Raw genomic sequence first — 22,370 nt, forward strand, 5'->3', positions numbered from 1 at the left:
AAACACACACGACTTACTTTCTAATCGTCACATTCGCCACTAATATTTAGATAGTGAATATGAGTGAAAATCCTATTTACAACCATGCCCCAAATAAATAACAAAGACTATCGAACATGAGATGTAGGTGACACATTTATTACATTTAAAAACAGATCAGCATAACTCTGTTACAACAACTATATACGTACATGTATAATGTACTACTATTTGTATAATACTTAGTCATTTTACGGAACTTGGGAATTCAAGAGGCCCATGGGTCTTAACGGTCATCTGACTATTAGCACAACACAATGTAGTCGTTTAATGATTTTAGCATATTTGACCTCTGTGACCTTGAATGAAGATCAAGGACATTCATTTGAACAAACTTGGAACCCCTTCATCCCAGCACGTCACAGGCTCAATATCAGGTCTCTATGCCGCCTAGTTATTCTCAAGAAGTCGTTTAAAGATTTTAACCTATTTGACCCCTGTGACATTGAATGAAGGTCAAGGTCATTCATTTGAACAAACTTGGTAGCCCTTCATCTCAGCATGCTGAAGGCCCAATATAAGTATCCCGGGCATTTCGGTTCTTGAGAAGAAGTCGTATAAACATTTTAGCCTATTTGACCCCTGTGACCTTGAATGAAGATCAAGGTCATTCATTTGAACAAACTTGGTAGCCCTTCATTCCTGCATGTCACAGGCCCAATATCAGGTCTCTAGACCTCCTACTTATTCTAAAGAAGTCCTTTAAATTATTTTAGCCAATTTGACCCCTGTGACCTTGAATGAAAGTCAAGGTCATTCATTTCATCAAACTTGGTAGCCCTTTATCCAAGCATGCTGCAAGCCTAATATGAGTATCCTGGGCTTTCGGTTCTTAAGAAGAAGTCGTATACAGATTTATGCCTATTTGACCTCTGTTACCTCGAATGAAGGTAAAGATCATTCATTTGAACAAACTTGGTAGCCCTTCATCCCAGCATATTACATGCTCAATATGAGTATCCTGGGCCTTTTGGTTCTTGAGGAGAAGTCGTTTGAACATTTTAACCTTTTTGACCCCTGTGACCTTAGCCTTTTTGACCCCTGTGACCTTGAATGAAGATCAAGGTCATTCATTTGAACAAACTTGATAGCCCTTTATCCAAGCATGTTACGGGCCCAATATCAGGTCTCTAGGCCTCTTAGTTATTCACAAGAAGTTGTTTAAAGGATTTTAGCCTATTTGACCCCTGTGACCTTGAATGAAGGTCAAGGTCATTTATTTGAACACACTTGGTAGCCCTTTATTCCAGCATGCTACAGGCCAAATATCAGTACCCTGGGCCATCTGGGTCTTGAGAAGAAGTCGTTTAAAGATTCTAGCCTTTTTGACCCCTGTGACCTTGAATGAATGTAAAGTTCATTCATTTGAACAAACTTGGTAGCCTTTCGTCCCAGCATGCTACAGGCCAAATATCAGTACCCTGGGCCTTTCGGTTATTGAGAAGAAGTCGTTTGAATGAAAAGTTTACGCACGGCGGACGGCGCACGACGACGGACGGTGCATGATGACAATAGGTCATCCAGACCCTTCGGGTCAGATGACCTAAAAATGCATTTAGGTCTCATTTTCAAGGCAAAATTTATTAACGGTCGTGTGAGTAAATAAATATTAACATTAATGCCCTTGATATACATAAGCAAAGAATTTTCTATTATAAGTGAAGAATTTATTACAAAAGCATTTAATAAAAGACAAGCATGTTTTCTTCTGGATCATAATGCATATAATGGCATTTTTTAACACTTTATTATTAAATACTTTGGAACAAAAAAAAATGGTGGTATATTTAAAAAAAATAAAGTGATCAAAATGCAAGTTTTTAAATAAAAAAAAAGTTTGGTTATAGGTTATATCTCTTAGGTATCATCTCGAAATTTCTCCTCCTCATCTTCCTCATCATATCCTCCTAAATGTGAGGTAGGACGGTGGTGGGTCACTAATGCTGGAGGTGACAAGCTTCTCTTTGTCATCGCAACCGATGGTATTGTACTTCACGCTTAATGCGTATTTGTCAAATCTGTTCATTAACCGTTTCTTGTCCACGGTTTGATACGCCAAACACACTCCGAACACTATGCAAGTGGTAATTAGTGCGAATAGTGTTAGTATGTAGACAGTGGTGGTTTTACCCCCCTCCTCTAAATGAGCACAGCCTGGTGCACTTTGAACTCCACTAATAACTATCTTGTCATTGACGATTGGAGAACCACCTTTCAGTACTTTGTTGTTCACGTCTGACGGTCGCTTTTTTGGCTCTGAAAGAAGACAATAAAAAGCTGTTATTTGTATAGATTTCGTTTATACAGAAAAAGTGGTGTTTACCTATTATAATCTCTGTCTATCATATGTAGATTAAAATAAATGCAGGTAAAATACGGGAAACATACATGAATAAAGATTGTAAAAACATGAATATATCGGTTTATTTTCAACTATGGAAAGAAGATATCCTGTGAATTATTTAAGATTTTAAACGTTTTTGTTATGGTTTTGTTTGTTTGGGGTTTAAGGAGTTTGGGAATTTTATTATCATATTTAGTTTTCAATTTTGACAACACGCATACTTTTTATGATTTCTTCGAATTCCTCTTGTGGAAAGTTGTAGTTGCCACATGTTGGGAAGTCTTTGGGCGTTGGCGGCATCTCGTCCACATCCCCGACCTGTAGGATGAGGGCCATCCCAGTAACCTGGTGAATCTCAATGTGACAGTGCATAAACCAGAAACCTGAAATAGAGTCATAAATATTAATTAAGGTGGTTCTGGTTCGAGTATTATTCTGGTTCATTACCAGATGCTTACATACACAGCAATTGTAATTATCAAACATTTATTGTTGAAGACGAATATGAGAAATTTATCATTAAGATTGAGCCACTGGTGGAGTAAATGGTTTTTCAACACATCTTCCATTCCGACACGATTATGCTTATATTCTTTATCCTTAATGAAAAAATGTTATCTGGTTATGTCCGTGAAACTCTCTTCTCTTTCCCCCCCCCCCCCCCCCCCCCCCCCCCCCCCCCACCCAACCCCGAACTCCAATATTAAACGGAGACTGGATGCGCCACAACTTGACAGGACTTGGCACAAGTCGGTAACCATAAGTACACTCCAGTTCATGAAAAGGCCAAAACATATTAACATCCATGTAATGACTAAAGTAGGCTTAACCTGCTGTTCAGGCTGTTCTTTGTCACGCTATTTAAGTATTAAAAATGAAGTGTTTTGAAATCTTAAAATTACTTTAAACATTTGTGTTAATATTTAACCTCCATCTTGTGTATTAAATATGATCTGATCTTACCAGGGTTATCAGCTCTCATTCGTATCACTGTGTATCCGTGCCTCGGTAAGAGAACGGTGTCCTTGAGAGGCGGGTCCACAAGATTTAGCCCCGGGATGTTGTCCCCTCCCCACGAGGAGTTCTTCCACTTGGGCTGGTCGCACCAGACATGCGTCTCACACTCTATGTCCTCATTCATCCCGAGTGATATCCCCGACGACGTATTGTAGTTAGAGTACGCCACCTTCAGTACGTGGAAGTCATGACCGTGGATATGGATGGGATGTTGTAGGCCGAGGATTGGCTCGTTGACGAAAGGTCCTTAGAAAGGTAGACATTAAAAGGTGCAATTTCTTATAACTCAAGTTATACATTGTTTGCAAGCTTTTTGTCATAAATATTGGATGATTAAAGTTGGTGTCTCTCGTATTCTGGCTCATTTTTTGTGTTTTCCGCAAACATATTTCATGTTTGTAAATTAAGTACCACTAGTATAAGTAATGAAATTTGAATGAATTATTTCGTATGTAATATGGGTTTGAAATAATCCCGAAAAGAATATCTATATTTTCGTAACTTGTGTTTTTTAGTAAGTTGGTGAATTTGCTATTGACGTTAATCTCATAACGTATACAACCAAACCACAACAATACATAAATGATAACAAACGTTAACAAAGAACAAAATTGAATAGCGCAAATACGCGGGAACTCATATTTATTTTTTCTAATAAATTATCTGTGTATAAGAAACAATTACAACGTAACACCACCAAATATTTTCGACGAATAAATAGTAAATATCTTATTAATTTGATCATAAGTTAAGACTAGCAATGCAAATTTTTAAACAAATAGCAAATGTTTATTTAAGTCCATTAAATCGCGATTTTAACATATGCTGACTTCTTTTTGTTGTGGTCCTTACCCGGAGCTACTAAGACAAACTGCACAGTGGTCCCAAGTTTGACTTTGATGATCTGAGTACAAAAACAGACCTCATCTACACATCTCAGGTCTGTTTTGTTACAAGATTCCGTCACTTTATCAATGTCTGGATAAGTCTGAAAAATATATATTACATAGTTAATGTAATTAACGCACGTATTCTAAGATAACAAAAAATAACACAATTTTGTTACGACATGGTATAGGGCCAGGTACAACGGAAGAGTAAGTATTCTTTGTTTTGTCGACATTCCCTACCATATAAGTCGAATTCCGATTAAGAGATAGTTCTATGATAGTTGTATGATAACTAAACAAGTTTGCAAATGTTAAATAGGGCGGGCAATGAGTTGTTATAGATTTGCTATCGCTCTTTCAGCAGAACTTTGAACAAAAAATTGGAAAAAAATCCGTACTAATCTATTACGAACCTCTAATTTTTATATTAGATATTCAGTTTCTTTGACAAACGTCGATTTGGGCAGTTGGAGTTCACAAAGGAATACTGACTTGGTGTTTCTAAAAATGGAAACACCGAGTCGATAAGCCATGTATCAAACTCTTCGCGATCATGTATTAGCCAATGAAAAAAACGGGAAATCTTAGTAAACCTAGTATATGTTGTTAACTGCTACTCACTTGTAAAGGAGAAGATGGCTTGACGAAGCTTTTCCCATTTATAACAGCAATCGTCGACTGAGCTATTTTTTTAAATAAAAGACTTTTTTGTAAAAACGATCTACATTATATTTTCTTAATTTGAAATTTTCTGATCATGTCTGCACAACGTCAGAGCACCACACTTTAATAACGTAACAATCATTTTCATCTTCCAAGAAGCAATAAAATATCAAGATAAGAAATGTGGTTATAGTATAAAAGGATTAGAATACGCATCTATGTATTCATAATACTTAAGAAAATATCCGTTATTATATGAAATTATTTATATAACCTGCTATTATAATAAGAAGCATATTAATTGGTTGAATGAATGTAATCAGGAAAGGGGGTTTATACAGACATAGCCTGCTGCCTGATCCAAAGTAAATTATTATGTAATAAATGGAAAATAGATAAATACATTCTTTTGGCTAATTATTACAGGCGCAAGTATTAGTTTCAAGAGCATTTATTTACTTGAAGAAACTCCTTAACTTAAATTTCTTAGGAAAGCATTACAGGAGTTCATAATACTTATAATGCATTCATTTGGAAAAATTATAATTGGAGGAATTTCCTTACGTTAAGGAATGTTTGTGAAACAGGACCCATATATGTTAAAACAAACAATATAAAATATAAATGTAACCATCACATTTAATCTGTAACTCACTTTTGTAGCGATTGCTCAGCATGATTTCAACAAAGGAGCCATCGTCTGTGTATTTTGGCACCTCTCTTTTGTCCAGTCTTTTGTCCGCTTTCATTTCGTGTAGCGCTACACACTTCAGGTTAAAGTGCGGAGGGAACACCCTAGTACAAAATATATATATATATAAACATGTAGAGGTTCTCATTACAGCAGTTAGCATGAATGATTATTAGCTAATTATTCCATTAGTTATAATTCTCCTGCTTTGTTGATTTAAAAAAATGTAGTCACTAGATGTTCTCGAAACAATGTACTTACAATGTAGTAACGGTATGACGGCCAATAACTTGTAATAGAGTTCACAATCGACTAAGTAAGAATAACGAAATGTTTATCTAGTATAAAAGTTACTTCTCTTCGCTTCACTCCGTCAGTAATGACAGAGTAAAACGAAGTTGAGTTTGGTTGTTTGTTTGATTATTTTAACGTCCTATCAACAGCCAGGGTCATGTAGGGACGGCCTCCCATGTATGCTGTGTAGCGTGTGTGAAATGCGGGGTGTGTGTTTTGGGAGACTGCGGTATGTTCGTATTGTGTCTTCTTGTTTAGTGAAACTGTTGCCCTTTTTATGGTGCTATATCAGTGAGGCATGCCGCCGAAGTCACCAAGCAACACACCCCACCCGATCACATGATACTGATAACTGGCAAACCAGTCATTCCACTCTCTGTTTGCTGAGTGCTAAGCAGGAGCAGAAACTACTACTTTTTTAGACTTTGGTGTGTCTCGGCCAGAGGACAGAACCCAGAGCCTTCCTCACAGGGTCGAAGTTGAGTAATTCGGCTACATCAGAATAGAACTAAGAGTATAATTAACATTTAATGGGATTTGTGAATTCAAAAAGGACTTACTTATTCATACAGTTAACGACGACACAGTCGTCTCTTTCCACAGAACAGATCTTCCTTTCGGAGTCAGGAATGCCAGCGTCAACAGAATCATACCGAAGGATACCTTTTACTTTCCCAGCACCGTTTGCCTGTTTAACGAAGCGGATTATTAAATGTAGTTGATATATGTTTGAAGATTACAAGTGTCGCTTTATTGATATATTTATTCCGGCTTTGCATATTACAGAGTAACCTCCCTTTTGTGTAGGCATTCATTGTGATACTATCATTTTGTGAGCGAAACTAGCATCGTCTTCTCTTAAAAGTATGACGTTACGCGAACACTTGACGTGACTATCAATACAAAGCCATAACTCTGTAATATACAAATACCGAATACTGAGTGTTAACCAATATGTCGAACGCCGTTCGCGTTTGTATGTATTAGAAACTGTGTAGTCGACCATAATGTTTATCTACCATCAGTTGCATCTACGATAATACTAATTTCAGTTGTTGAGATTTCTATGAAGTAAAAAAGTATCCAGATCCTCAATATAACATTTGTTTGTTGTGGTTTTACGTCCTATCGACAGCCAGGGTCATTTAAGGACGTTACAGGTTTGATGATAGAAGAAAGCCGGAGTACCCGGGAAAAAACACCGCCCATCGGTCAGTACCTGGCAACTGCCTCGTATGGGATTCGAACTCGCGACCCAGAGGTGGAGGGCTTGTGGTCATATGTCGAGACATCTTTTTTTTTTCCAAGAATACAAATAATTTTATTTTTCTCGTCAATAGGGCCCCTGGGGTCGGGTTCCCCGAGGTTCCTCAACAAAACAAATATACAAAAATAATTAGAGAAGTATCTGCACTAATACAGGAAATACATAATATTAGGACTCACAACGTCGTAAATGAAAAAAGCTCTTTTGTGCGTACTTCTAAATAATTAAAAATATATCGAACAAAATGTTTGAATATGTATTTGAAAATATTAATAATATCCACATTTCCTTCATTGCACATGATAATATTCCTTCTTTTAAGAATGAAAAATCGAGCAACACGTAGGTGAAATTAACTACATGATGATTACTCATAAAATCCTAGCAAGATCAAACGATGCTAGTCTATATCATTTTTTTTTATTTTCAACACTTGTACCAGAAAACAACTTTTGAAGAAAATAATTAAGGAACACATATTCATTTCATTTTGGAAAATCTAAAAACAAGTGCCATACTGTTTCCGTTGTTAGTTTACAGACAGGACATAAATCCGTATTCGAAATTCCACATCTTAATAATTTGTTGCGTATAAATGCACTTTCACTACTTCGACCGGATAATTTGGGGCATGGATTATACTAAATACGCGCTCGACCTGTTCTTCCGGAAACCTACTTCCCCAAAACTGTAGTGCAACAGGTGCGACGAATTACACACTCAACAGTACCGCATAATTGTCACATGTAGATCGTGGTGACACGCACGTGCCGTCAGCCCTTTGTAGCGTAAAAACGGGATCTACGGCACATATTTTGTCGAGACATCTTAACCACTCGGTTACCGCGACCCAACCCAATATAACAAAGCTTCTCTTATCAATTGAAACATTTACAGATTTAAAACCGTCAATACAAAAACGCATTGTATAGAATAGATATCAACTTTGATATGAGAAAAGTCAATATCTAACAGTAATTAGCTATGCATTTGTCGTACTTGACCTTGAATATAAAGATACTCAGCACACGCACCCACGTAAACAATTATAGAGTACATGCATTTAGTAACGTGATTAAATCATAAACGATTAAAGATGCTCCACCGCCGACAAATGGTTTTTTTTCACTATCAAAAACAGGAGCAGACGATTTGGTATTTTTCTTCAGTTACAAAATTTACTTACTTTAAACCATTACCACCATTGACAAATTTGAGCTTCTAATTTTACTTCAAGTTAAAAATATGAAAAATAATTAATGCATCCCGAAAAAAAATCCGTGGCACTATATCCTATATGGAATGAAGTACTGATTGAGCATGCACCAAATGCGAAATTAAATATTGCATATTATTTTTGTGTTTAATTCGGCATATATATACATGATTAAACACCAATTACTGTTCAAATGATGAATATCATTTATTCTCTGTCGGCGGCGGTGCATCTTTAAATAAAACATATTTTGATATCTAAGTTGATGTTTCTTACCTCGACCCGGAACCAATAGTTCCCCGGCTTCTGGTTGGTGCGCAACAGGAAGTCGACCCGTTCTCCCGGTGTTGTCCCGATAAAGTCCGTCTTCACTCCCTCAACATCATGACCGTCTGTAGATATGACCTCAAGCTGGTGCTGCAATGAATAGTTAATTAGGTAGCTTGATATTGGATAAAATGGACTTGTGGTTACTAGATTTATACACATAAACTGTGGCTTGTGGTCACTAGATTTATACACATAAACTGTGACTTGTGATCACTAGATTCATACACATAAACTGTGACTTGTGGTCACTAGATTTATACACATAAACTGTGGCTTGTGGTCACTAGATTTATACACATAAACTGTGTCTTGTGGTCACTAGATTTATACACATAAACTGTGACTTGTGGTCACTAGATTTATACACATAAACTGTGACTTGTGGTCACTAGATTTATACACATAAACTGTGACTTGTGGTCACTAGATTTATACACATAAACTGTGGCTTGTGGTCACTAGATTTATACACATAAACTGTGGCTTGTGGTCACTAGATTTATACACATAAACTGTGGCTTGTGGTCACTAGATTTATACACATAAACTGTGACTTGTGGTCACTAGATTTATACACATAAACTGTGACTTGTGGTCACTAGATTTATACACATAAACTGAGGCTTGTGGTCACTAGATTTATACACATAAACTGTGGCTTGTGGTCACTAGATTTATATACATAAACTGTGACTTGTGGTAGAAACACATAAACTGTGACTTGTGATCACTAGATTTATACACATAAACTGTGACTTGTGGTCACTAGATTTATACACATAAACTGTGACTTGTGGTCACTAGATTTATACACATAAACTGTGGACTTGTGGTCACTAGATTTATACACATAAACTGTGCTTGTGGTCACTAGATTTATACACATAAACTGTGGCTTGTGGTCACTAGATTTATACACAACTAGTGGCTGTGGTCACTAGATTTATACACATAAACTGTGACTTGTGGTCACTAGATTTATATACACATAAACTGTGACATGTGGTCACTAGATTTATAAAACACATAAACTGTGACTTGTGATCACTAGATTTATACACATAAACTGTGACTTGTGGTCACTAGATTTATACACATAAACTGGACTTGTGGTCACTAGATTTATACACATAAACTGTGGCTTGTGGTCACTAGATTTATACACATAAACTGTGACTTGCTTGTGGTCACTAGATTTATAACAATAAACTGTGGCTTTGTGTTTGTCACTAATTTATACACATAAACTGTGGCTTGTGGTCACTAGATTTATACACATAAACTGTGGCTTGTGGTCACTAGATTTATACACATAAACTGTGGCTTGTGGTCACTAGTCACTAGATTTATACAATACAATAAACTGTGGCTTGTGGTCACTAGATTTATACACATAAACTGTGGCTTGTGGTCACTAGATTTATACACATAAACTGTGGCTTGTGGTCACTAGATTTATACACATAAACTGTGGCTTGTGGTCACTAGATTTATACACATAAACTGTGGCTTGTGGTCACTAGATTTATACACATAAACTGTGGCTTGTGGTCACTAGATTTATACACATAAACTGTGGCTTGTGGTCACTAGATTTATACACATAAACTGTGGCTTGTGATCACTAGATTTATACACATAAACTGTGGCTTGTGGTCACTAGATTTATACACATAAACTGTGGCTTATGGTCACTAGATTTATACACATAAACTGTGACTTGTAGTCACTAGATTTATACACATAAACTGTGGCTTGTGATCACTAGATATATACACATTATACACATAATGTGTGGCTTGTAGTCACTAGATGTATACACACAAACTGTGGCTTGTGGTCACTAGATTTATAAACATTAACTGTGGCTTGTGGTCACTAGATTTATACACATAAACGGCTTGTGTCACTAGTTATACATAACTGTGGCTTGTGGTCACTAGATTTATACACATAAACTGTGACTTGTTTATTTATACACATAAACTGTGTTGCTGTGTGGTCACTAGATTTATACACATAAACTGTGACTTGTGATCACTAGATTTATACACATAAACTGTGGCTTGTGGTCACTAGATTTATACACATAAACTGTGACTTGTGGTCACTAGATTTATACACATAAACTGTGGCTTGTGGTCACTAGATTTATACACATAAACTGTGACTTGTGGTCACTAGATTTATACACATAAACTGTGACTTGTGGTCACTAGATTTATACACATAAACTGTGGCTTGTGGTCACTAGATTTATACACATAAACTGTGGTCACTTGTAGTCACTAGATTTATACACATAAACTGTGGCTTGTGGTCACTAGATTTATACACATAAACTGTACTTGTGACTTGTGGTCACTAGATTTATACACATAAACTGTGGCTTGTGGTCACTAGATTTATACACATAAACTGTGGCTTGTGGTCACTAGATTTATACACATAAACTGTGGCTTGTGGTCACTAGATTTATACACATAAACTGTGGCTTGTGGTCACTAGATTTATACACATAAACTGTGGCTTGTGGTCACTAGATTTATACACATAAACTGTGGCTTGTGGTCACTAGATTTATACACATAAACTGTGGCTTGTGGTCACTAGATTCATACACATAAACTGTGGCTTGTGGTCACTAGATTTATACACATAAACTGCAGTATGTACAGTCCAAATGCGAAATTTCAATACATGAATAAATGTAAATGACATTCTTGGATACTCAACAAATATAAGTATATAAAAAACGTACTTGATTGCATTTGATTATTATAAAGCATTATTTCTCACTCAGATAAAATAATTTATTGATGTTTGCTTATGTAATTATCATGAATCTTTACTTTCTATTATTGTTTGTTTAGACAATATGAGTAATATAAATATATCAAGTGCGTGTGTTGTGCGTTGATACCTGATCCACGGATATAAACAACGTGAAAGCGTTCGCAGTGTTGATGACACGGAAACGGTAGGTTTTATTGCTCTCTACAACAAACGTCTCGTACGGTAGTAGGGGCAGCTTCGGCACATCCCCAAACACTGGGTAATGGTGACCTAGAACACATACGTCAAATAGTCGTACATTGTCACCATAACAATAGTTCAGACACATTGTTTAGGAATAAAACGTGATTAAAAGCTAAGCCGACATATGTTTTGTCATCGAATCGTTTACCATAAGGTTGTGACCTATCATCAAAATATTTTTAAGCTAAACAGGAGAGGGCATGATGAGTTATGGTGTTTATCGTAGTAAACCGTTAATTATTGATGATGAAACAATTCCAACGTCTTTAAAGTGGCTCGGGGTTCTGTCTAAATTAACGTTACCGTAAGTCAGCTTATGTCTTTGGCGATTAATGTTCACGTACATGTACTTTAGATGCGAGCATGAGATAAGGGCGACAGTCGCACTGGTTTACAATATTTTCACTGTTGAACTTGTCAAAACTGGATGTTACCGGGATCTAAATACATTTGGTCGATTTTATCAGGTTTCCGAATAATACATGTTTTAATTAACATATACATTACAAGAAAAATGTCATGCTAGTACGACGATATATGCAGGGATCCGAATTATAGAAGAAGCGGTTTTGGTAAATTAAACTGCAATACCAAGCAGATCATTCAAAGTTAAATTCATCAATGTAATGTTTTCTTACCTCTACTGTTGATGAGGCCACTTTCAAATAACATAAACCCTGAGAAGCCTAGATCTGTTTTCTGCTTTTCAGACGAAATAAAACATCGTTCGTCATCGAGACCAAAGGAGTATCTGGAATCAACATGTGTAAGGTATTGGTTGTTACATCACTTCTGGTTGGTAATACACAGCCAGTTAAATGTTGGTAGGTAAGCAGTTATCTTGTTGCTTTGTTGAAATTTATTAATAAAGTAATAATTATTTTATTGATACCCGAAATTCCTTGTTGGGTAATTTTAAGTCGCAGCATTTCAAATTTTTCAACTTGTGTACTTGTGATATATACCTGCGTAGATCCCAGTTAAAGAGATAAAGTAGTTCGACAGAGGAAAATGAATACCAGTCCTGAGTTAGCACCATAAACTCATTCTCAATTGGTTCGTGGTTGTCCTATTTAACAGAAATATACCTGTATTATAAATGATATTGTAATATGTGATGCTCTTTCATGCGTTCAGTTATAAACAAAAGTATAAACCTATTACATGTACTTGTGCGGAGGCTAAAAAATAGTAGCAAAACAGAACCAGGTACTTCAGAAAAGTAAGAATCACAACGATGCCCTATATACACTGACACCAGTCATACAAATCTAGGTCTAAGCGACATCCTCCATATAAATATAGGTCGCAGCGACATCTTCCATACAAATATAGGTCGCAGCAACATCATCCATACAAATATAGGTCGCAGCGACATCATCCATACAAGTATTGGTCGCAGCGACATCTTCCATACAAATATAGGTCGCAGCGACATCATCCATACAAATATTGGTCGCAGGGACATTCTCTATACAGATATCAGTGAAAGTGACATTTAATACAAATATAGGTTAACGAGCCATACTCCAAACAAATGTAGGTCTTGTTAAAAATTCAGTATACAACGACACTAGCCTTAACAAGCTACGTGAAATATTTTGTAATATCACAATCTCGAATGAGAATATTATGACTTCTTTCTTAACAAACATCTGCATTGCCATCCGACATTTATTGCACTTTATCTTCATCGAGTGAAGGACAAAACAGTCTTCCTTATTCCACTGTTGATTGAAAACTGAAAACAAGTGTAAGTCTTACCGTTTTGTTGGTCGGCCGAGGTAGTACAATAAGTGGTCCGGCGATACCCTCTGTCCTTTGGACTCCTAGATGGGAATGGTACCAGTGTGTGCCGGCTGGTTCAGCGATAAACCTGTATGGGAATAAGAACAACAGAGGGGTACTATACTAAAGAGGCCTATAATGATTTAAGATCAACTGTCCGATACTTACTAGGCCTATAATGACTTATTGTTAGGATCAACTGTCAGATACTTACTAGGCCTATAATGACTTATTGTTAGGATCAACTGTCAGGGTACTGACAACACCTATAATGACTTAGGATCAACTGTCAGGGTACTAACTAGACCTATAATGACTTAGGATCAACTGTCAGGGTATCAACTAGGCTTATATTGACTTAATGTTAGGATAAACTGTCAGGGTACTTACTAGGCCTATAATGACTTAATGTTAGGATCAACTGTCAGGGTACTTACTAGGACCTATAATGACTTAATGTTAGGATCAACTGTCAGGGTACTTTATAGGCCTATAATGACTTAGGATCAACTGTCAGGGTACTTACTAGGCCTATAATGACTTAATGTTAGGATCAACTGTCAGGGTACTTACTAGACCTATAATGACTTAGGATCAACTGTCAGGGTACTTACTAGACCTATAATGACTTAAGGATCATCTGTCAGGGTACTTACTAGGCCTATAATGACTTATTGTTAGGATCAACTGTCAGGGTACTTACTAGGCCTATAATGACTTATGTTAGGATCAACTGTCAGGGTACTTACTAGACCTATAATGACTTAGGATCAACTGTCAGGGTACTTACTAGGCCTATAATGACTTAATGTTAGGATCATCTGTCAGGGTACTTACTAGGCCTATAATGACTTAGGATCAACTGTCAGGGTACTTACTAGACCTATAATGACTTAGGATCATCTGTCAGGGTACTTACTAGACCTATAATGAACTTAATGTTAGGATCAACTGTCAGGGTACTTACTAGACCTATAATGACTTAATGTTAGGATCAACTGTCAGGTACTCACTAGACCTATAATGACTTAATGTTAGGATCAACTGTCAGGGTACTTACTAGGCCTATAATGACTTAATGTTAGGATCAACTGTCAGGGTACTTACTAGGCCTATAATGACTTAATGTTAGGATCAACTGTCAGGGTACTTACTAGGCTATAATGACTTAATGTTAGGATCAACTGTCAGGGTACTATAGGCCTATAATGACTTATGTTAGGATCAACTGTCAGGGTACTTACTAGACCTATAATGACTTAGGATCAACTGTCAGGGTACTTACTAGGCCTATAATGACTTAATGTTAGGATCAACTGTCAGGGTACTTACTAGGCATATAATGACTTAGGATCAACTGTCAGGGTACTTACTAGACCTATAATGACTTAGGATCAACTGTCAGGGTACTTACTAGACCTATAATGACTTATTGTTAGGATCAACTGTCAGGGTACTTACTAGGCCTATAATGACTTAATGTTAGGATCATCTGTCAGGGTACTTACTAGACCTATAATGACTTAATGTTAGGATCAACTGTCAGGGTACTTACTAGACCTATAATGACTTAGGATCATCTGTCAGGGTACTTACTAGGCCTATAATGACTTATTGTTAGGATCATCTGTCAGGGTACTTACTAGACCTATAATGACTTAGGATCATCTGTCAGGGTACTTACTAGGCCTATAATGACTTATGTTAGGATCATCTGTCAGGGTACTCACTAGACCTATAATGACTTAATGTTAGGATCAACTGTCAGAGTACTCACTAGACCTATAATGACTTAATGTTAGGATCAACTGTTAGAGTACTCACTAGACCTATAATGACTTATTGTTAGGATCAACTGTCAGGGTACTTACTAGGCTTATAATGACTTATTGTTAGGATCAACTGTCAGGGTACTCACTAGACCTATAATGACTTATTGTTAGGATCAACTGTCAGGGTACTTACTAGGCCTATAATGACTTAATGTTAGGATCAACTGTCAGGGTACTTACTAGACCTATAATGACTGTTAGGATCAACTGTCAGAGTACTCACTAGACCTATAATGACTTATTGTTAGGATCAACTGTCAGGGTACTTACTAGGCCTATAATGACTTATTGTTACATGTTATACTGACCTGATGTTAGTTCTTCAATTATCAATTGAAACCTACTAATTTTGATGAATAAAGTTGTACAATCAATCACAGCTATGAAAAAAACATGTATGGGGCTTTATAAGCATTAGTAATGATAAGTACACAGAAATTAGACACTATAAGCTATCTTGTAATGCTCAAAATGTGAGTGACTTTCAATGATAAATAACATCTTCGTAAGGGAAAGGTTACATGTCATATAGCCTTACCTGTATACAAATGATTGTCCAGGGCTTATCGGACACTGACCTACCATGTCCACCCCGTCCATCCACGGCGTCCCTCTCTGATACTGTCCGTGCCAGTGAATGGTCACTCCTTCATTCAACAGCTCGTTTTTAACGCGGACAACAACCTAAACGGTAATAAAAGGTCATTTATAGAATAATATTAATGAAATGAAAATAATTTAGAGTTAATTATTTAAATTAATGAAATATTACATATAAAATTATATTGTTATGAAATCAACATGTATGCAAATGAAAGCATCAGTTAACTTTCCCTCGAATCTCTTTCCTTTTCTTACAATATGTATAGTGATTCCGGATTTAATCCTGAGTTTAGCATCTATGGTCATACAAGTATTTTTGCATTTAAAACCAACTTTCATTTTATACAGTAGAATTGTATGTACCCGATAATATATATCTTAAAAGAGTTATTTGTAAAGAAAATATCTATTTGATTTGGTAGAAGGTCCTTTTTATATATCTCATTTACTTTTACATATATGTAGGGATGCAAAAATAGCACTGACGTGTAGTCTGCATCCACGATATCTTACAAATAAAAATGGTTAACATATAAATTTAAATGAACATAATAGGTATAGAAACATCATTGTAGTTATAACTATAATTGTTATATACACTTTATACATAAGAGACGTTTATCTCTGTTTAGCTGAATCGTCTTCAAAACACTGAATTTTGCTATAAAACAATGTGCTGATATGCGTACCTTGGCAAATCAATTACAATGGTTCTATCAGCTCTAAGGTATACCACAAAAACTGATGACCGTGAGAAAGCTTAAATAGGATACTCATATACTCCTACAAATTCCATATACCTTCATTGAGTTAAAAGTGTCATGTCACTTTTTGACTGAAAAGTGTCATGACAGATTTTTTTTTATTAAACAAATATTTGCCCGACACTTTTTATTCGAAAAGTGTCGTGACATTTTTTTTATAAGAAATAATGGCAGGCCACTCTCGGCCATCGTACTAACATATGTGTGTTTCCTCCTGTATTATGTTAGCAGTCAGCTTTCACCTTATAAACCTGTTACCTGTTGTCCCTCGTACACAACTACAGGAGGACCTGGAAACTGCCCATTGATGACGTAGATCATTTTATGTCGACCTTCGGCAGTTATCGTTCTTTGGATCTCTACAAAGCAATTACAAATTATGTATTTTAATATGTTTTACCTTACGTGATATACAGTGCGTTTTATTTGTTAAAAGGTTCTAGTTAAAAATAAAAACAAACAAATAGTATTTTACCCGTCAAACATTAGATCTCTATGCCTTTCAGAACTTGACAAGAAGTAGTTTAAATATCTAAAGTTTTTTGGACTATGTGATCTCTTGAATGAAGGACAAGATCATACCTATTAACTTGGTAGCCCTTTATTTAAGCATTCGACAGACCCAATATTAGGCCTCTAGACTTTCCAGATCTTAACAAGAAATTTTGTGTAAACTCTAGGCTTTTTGCCCCTGTGAACTTGAGTGCAGATCAAGGTTATTACAGTATTCAAATTAACGAACTTGATACCTCTTTACCACAGCATACTATAAATGCAGTATTAGGACTCTACGCCTATCATAACTTCACAAGAATTCATTTCAAGATCTTAGATTTTTTTTGCTTCTGTGACCTTGAATGTAGGTCAAGATCATCCATATTAATCAACTTGACAGCCCTTTAAATCACCATGATACATGCCCATTAAGAGGTCTCTAGGCCTTCCACAACATGTGACGAAATATGCAATGATTTATTGAAAAAATGCTTTTTTCATCCTTAATTCCGAGTTGACGTTTCAAAGAAAAATTAAAAAGTGTTACTTTTTTTGTTCTACGTTTACCTCTACATAACATATCCAAAAATTAAAGAAATTCGTTTAATCGTCAACGAGAAACTAACATAAGTTTGAAACCGGAAGTGACCAAAATAAAATGTTGCTGTCACACCTTCAACACATGCTTTGCAAGATGGTGTCACGTACATAGGAGTATTTTGGAGATCCTTTGTATACAAATTTGGATATGAAATGAAAAAGTCATTTTCAAATTTCATTCATAGGTAAAATTTCCTCAAAACGAAAACAATCTTCACATTATGAAGATACTTCTCTTCAAAACATATCTTTCAAAAATTTCCTATTATTGTACAGGGTGTTTTAGAAAACATGTCCCAGCTTAAAACTGTTATACCTACTTTGTGAAAAATCATAATTACACGAAATAAGACATCATGAAAAGGATACGATATCACTATTTGTTGGAATACAAAAATTTACAGCTAGGGTTTCATAATAAAACATCATGACGTCATTAATGACATTAATAAAAAAAACCAATATACTAGTCTTTTTACCAAGGTACATTCGATCATATGGAAACTGTGAAAACTGCGTCAGAGATGACTTTCAGTAGGGACTTTCGATTCTTCTTCTTTTTTCGCTATATATCACTATTAAAGCTTTAATAGACATTCCTGGAAATGGTTGACTAATGTACGTCCAGATGACGTTCCTCATAAACCTAACGTCGATTCCAAAAACTTCTGAAATAGCCTTCATGTCTGAATTTAAAACTTGACCTTTTTGGGTTTGGGTTTAAAAACAATAAAGTCGTGACATGTTTTTCTGAAACACCATGTATTATTCAAAACAAAATTAGAAAAAAACATTACAAGATGGTCCGGCAGGAAAAGCGTTTCGGTTGCTATGACAACAACCGCCACATCATTATAGTTGTGACCTGGCACGTACTCGTACTTATGTGACTCTTGTTAATAGAACTTTGAATCAAACAAACTAAGGCGATGACAATCCCAAAGTAACTTATATCAACTTATTTTCATTTTTTATATCACAATGAAGAGATTTAATTTCTCGATTTAAACTCAAGTTGTTCTGATATCTAACGATGTTTTACGCATTTTGGCGGTAATTGATTTACGCGAGCTCAAATCGTCCTCGAATTATGCGAAAAAAGTTTATGTTTGGTATTCAATTTAGCAATAATAGAAATCAGCTGACTTAATTCGGTTCACGTATATTTTACGTCATATGAACAACTATAAATACCGTAAAATGTGTACTTGTGGTAGATGTTCATGATTGTGCTATGTCATATTGCGCTTAGATAAAAACTAACTATATGTTTAGATAAAAACTTAGTATGTACTTGTACCTTGATAAAGGCATTATCCTTTATCACTTTACATCCATTAGCCAATAGATGTCACCGCTAAAGATTTTTTAATGTATTGCTTTTGTGTTGTCTAATTTAAATTCTCATTTCGTTCGACTTATGGTTCTAATGTATTCAATTCTAACTAGATATAAAATCACATGCAAAGAATAATAAATATCAATTTCTACCTTTGCCGGCGAACATTTGAAACGTTTATCTATAGGGTAAACATTATTCTTTTTTAATTTTTATCATTTCAAGCAGAGCTGGTTATCATACAGATTGTCAAGTGTGTGAACAATATAAAAGTTAGATGCATAAAAGATTGACTAGTTTTAATGTTGCAACATTTATATGACCGCACTGGCATAGCAACGTCATATCCGTATTGTGTTTGACTATCCGTTTCCTTACACTGGGCAAACCCAAATGTACACCCGAGAAGCTGATGGTTTTAATGATCCCTAAATACAGACAAAGGGGTCAAAAGGTCAAAAACATGCACTCAACGAAATTTGTGCTGAAAATATCATACATTTTTATTTATGATGAATTGACTTGCAGTTATGTTTTTTTAAACTTATTTTTTAAATGGCAGTATACAATACGATAAGACTCTCATATGTAGATATGAAGGATATGAATATTCTACCATCGGCATCACAAAATGTTGTAAGACCCTAGACAAGCTATGTTTCATAACAATTTGTAACTCTCGGGTAGAATAATCGATATATCCTATCTCCCATACTTCACAGGAATACCCCGTGGTTGCTAGGGGAAAGATATATCTATCTTACACAGGGGCTCACACGCGCTAGACAATAACATGACATCATCTATACATGCGGTGTAGCCTCGGCATGCATTGTCGATGACGGCATCAATTTTGACGCATGACGACGTTCCTGTGATAATGACGCGATAAAAAGCGATGAAAAAAACAAGATTTTCAAATAAGTATGGGAGAAAAAGAATCCAACATTGGTATGGCAAGTGGACATGGTTATCTCAACCCTCGTGAAAGATATTGGCCGTCAACCCTCGGCAAGCCTCGGGTTGACAAGCCGACATCTTTCACTCGGGTTGCGATATCCCTGTCCACTTGACAGACCCATGTAAGATTCTATTAATCCTTCATATCTACATATGAGTCTTATCGTACTTTGGTGAGCCGTCTTTGAACTATGAAGGTTTTTAGAAGGCCATTATAACAAAACCTTAATAACTTTGCAATATAATCGTTATACAAAAATACACAAAGGTTAACATTCAAAGGTCATATTTTAAGGAAGAATTAAGTATTCTCTATATATCGAAAGTAACATTTCTAAGTTTAATGATAATTCTCTCCGTTTTGATGTTCTTATATCCATCACATTTTGCGTAGTATTTATTTTTAATACTCTGAACCATTGTTATAGTTTGTCATGCTATGAACTTCTTATTGGTGATTTTGATTTCTGGACCAGACATGAACTTGGCGAAAATGGTTTCATAGATATTTGGGAAGCACTTATATAGCAATATATGATTAGATATCATTCATGATAAACGAAAAGTGATATTACTTCTCTATTATGACATGGTGTCTGTTAGATATTGATTTAGCGCATTTCACTTATTAAATATCACAAGATTATATTTGTATGTGTTGCAAGCACTTTATTCTGATTTTATTTCTTAAGGCGTACACAGCTGATTTGCATTGTAACGGTGGTAAAACATTTGCACTCGTGAGCTTATTTAGTTACAAACGGCACTCGCAAACGCTCATGTCTTTTGAAACTTTTAAAACATAACTGACTCGTGTGGAATAAAATCCATAACTAACAACCAATCGTGGTATAATATTAACCTTTCTAACATACTAATGTGAAATATGTGTATAGGTCACATTATCAAGTAATGCAGTGATTCGTTAAATAATTGGTTACAATATTTAACTCCCATTTTTTTTTTTTTTTTTTTTTTTTTGCGTGGAGAAAAAAATGGGAAAAATTGCAGCAAAGGCACAATACTACGAGAATAAACCCAAGTAACGAGTGATTTCAGCACAATCCCAACAGTTGATAATAAAACGACGCTGCAATAACAACATCATGACGTAAAGATAACGGTGAATATATATCACGCCCCGTCAATTTATCTTTATATTGCAGATAATACAGTATGATAAACATAATTCAGAAACAATAATTTCCGATCAAGCGAACAGGCAAAGAGAAATATTGATCATTTACTCCCTTGAGAGCGAGACATACATGAAGAAACTCTCTACCCTTGGGGTAAGCTTCTTAAGCTATCAGCCACTCGGCAAGCCTCGTGTTTCACAATATGCGAATTTAACCAAATGGGTTGATATTTCCCTCTCAAGAGGTTGAACTACTGTAATATTGTTAAATCACATTATCTTTATTTGTCTCCTCTTCGTGAGTTTTGCGTATGGCCTACCTTCTTGCGTTGCCTCCTCATACTCATCACAACCTAGGCGTATGAAGAGCGAGCCATTGGTGTAGATTAGAGGATGTGGCTGAACAATATCATCCTTGTCAAACACTATCATCGTCTGGGAGTGTCTAATGGTCCAGTCGAACTCGCACACCTCTTCGTCTGGACTACAACTTGGAATAACATTATGGTCGAAAGCCAACTGTCCTAACGCGCAAGTCGCAATGGCAACCAACAGGACTATAGTGTTTTGTAGACAGAAAGGCATGCTTTCATTCAGGGTACTAGTTATTCCTCTATACCTCTATCCCCTGTCGCTACACTGTGGCTAATCGGGTCCTGTGCGCTGGGTAGTCAAAAATTGCCTAACGATGTGTAAAGCGGAACAGTTTTGTCCTCGAAAAGTAAACAGGTAGTAGGCTAGATAGCGCGCAAAAATGTATCGTGAATACCTCATTATCCGTGTTATAGTTATGGTATTAACTTAGGTAACAAACAGGTTGATGAACAAATAGTTAAGCTGGTGTTATTAGTTGTTATACAAAATTCTGTCTTTGCTATAGCCTAAATATTGATTCTAGGTACATGTATATCAAATGATAAGCCGTATCATACTAACATGGACAAATAGACAAATCTCTTCATTACTCTGTCTTTATATACGCAAAGTGATCTCTCCCTACGGTATTCTTTGTGACGTAATTATTTGTTTTACTTCATTTGAAAATATAACGTTGCGCTCAC

The 22,370-nt window shown here is 35.8% G+C and overlaps 1 protein-coding gene across 1 annotated transcript; it reads right to left on the reverse strand.

The window, feature by feature from the left end:
- Positions 1 to 1,070: 1,070 nt before the first annotated feature.
- Positions 1,071 to 22,319, reverse strand: LOC138327815 (uncharacterized). The gene is made up of 15 exons (XM_069274209.1): positions 21,630 to 22,319; positions 17,036 to 17,136; positions 15,949 to 16,094; positions 13,555 to 13,666; positions 12,756 to 12,859; positions 12,429 to 12,541; positions 11,675 to 11,817; positions 8,698 to 8,838; positions 6,499 to 6,626; positions 5,609 to 5,748; positions 4,912 to 4,973; positions 4,253 to 4,388; positions 3,347 to 3,646; positions 2,605 to 2,766; positions 1,071 to 2,295 (listed from the first exon to the last, which is right to left on the reverse strand). The coding sequence occupies exons 1-15, from the start codon at positions 21,892 to 21,894 to the stop codon at positions 1,937 to 1,939; spliced, it is 2,412 nt and encodes an 803-aa protein (XP_069130310.1). The 5' UTR covers positions 21,895 to 22,319; the 3' UTR covers positions 1,071 to 1,936.
- Positions 22,320 to 22,370: the final 51 nt, after the last annotated feature.

This window comes from Argopecten irradians, chromosome 7, assembly GCF_041381155.1.
Source record: "Argopecten irradians isolate NY chromosome 7, Ai_NY, whole genome shotgun sequence".
Taxonomy (NCBI): Eukaryota; Metazoa; Mollusca; class Bivalvia; order Pectinida; family Pectinidae; genus Argopecten; species Argopecten irradians.

Excerpts from the sequence above, each read along its gene's own strand:
- LOC138327815 (XM_069274209.1), bottom strand. The coding sequence starts at position 21,894 with ATGCCTTTCTGTCTACAAAACACTATAGTCCTGTTGGTTGCCATTGCG. Across the intron at positions 12,860-13,554 it reads CTCGGCCGACCAACAAAACG|GACAACCACGAACCAATTGA; the intron begins GTAAGACTTACA and ends TCTGTTAAATAG. Across the intron at positions 4,974-5,608 it reads GCTGAGCAATCGCTACAAAA|CTCAGTCGACGATTGCTGTT; the intron begins GTGAGTTACAGA and ends TTAAAAAAATAG.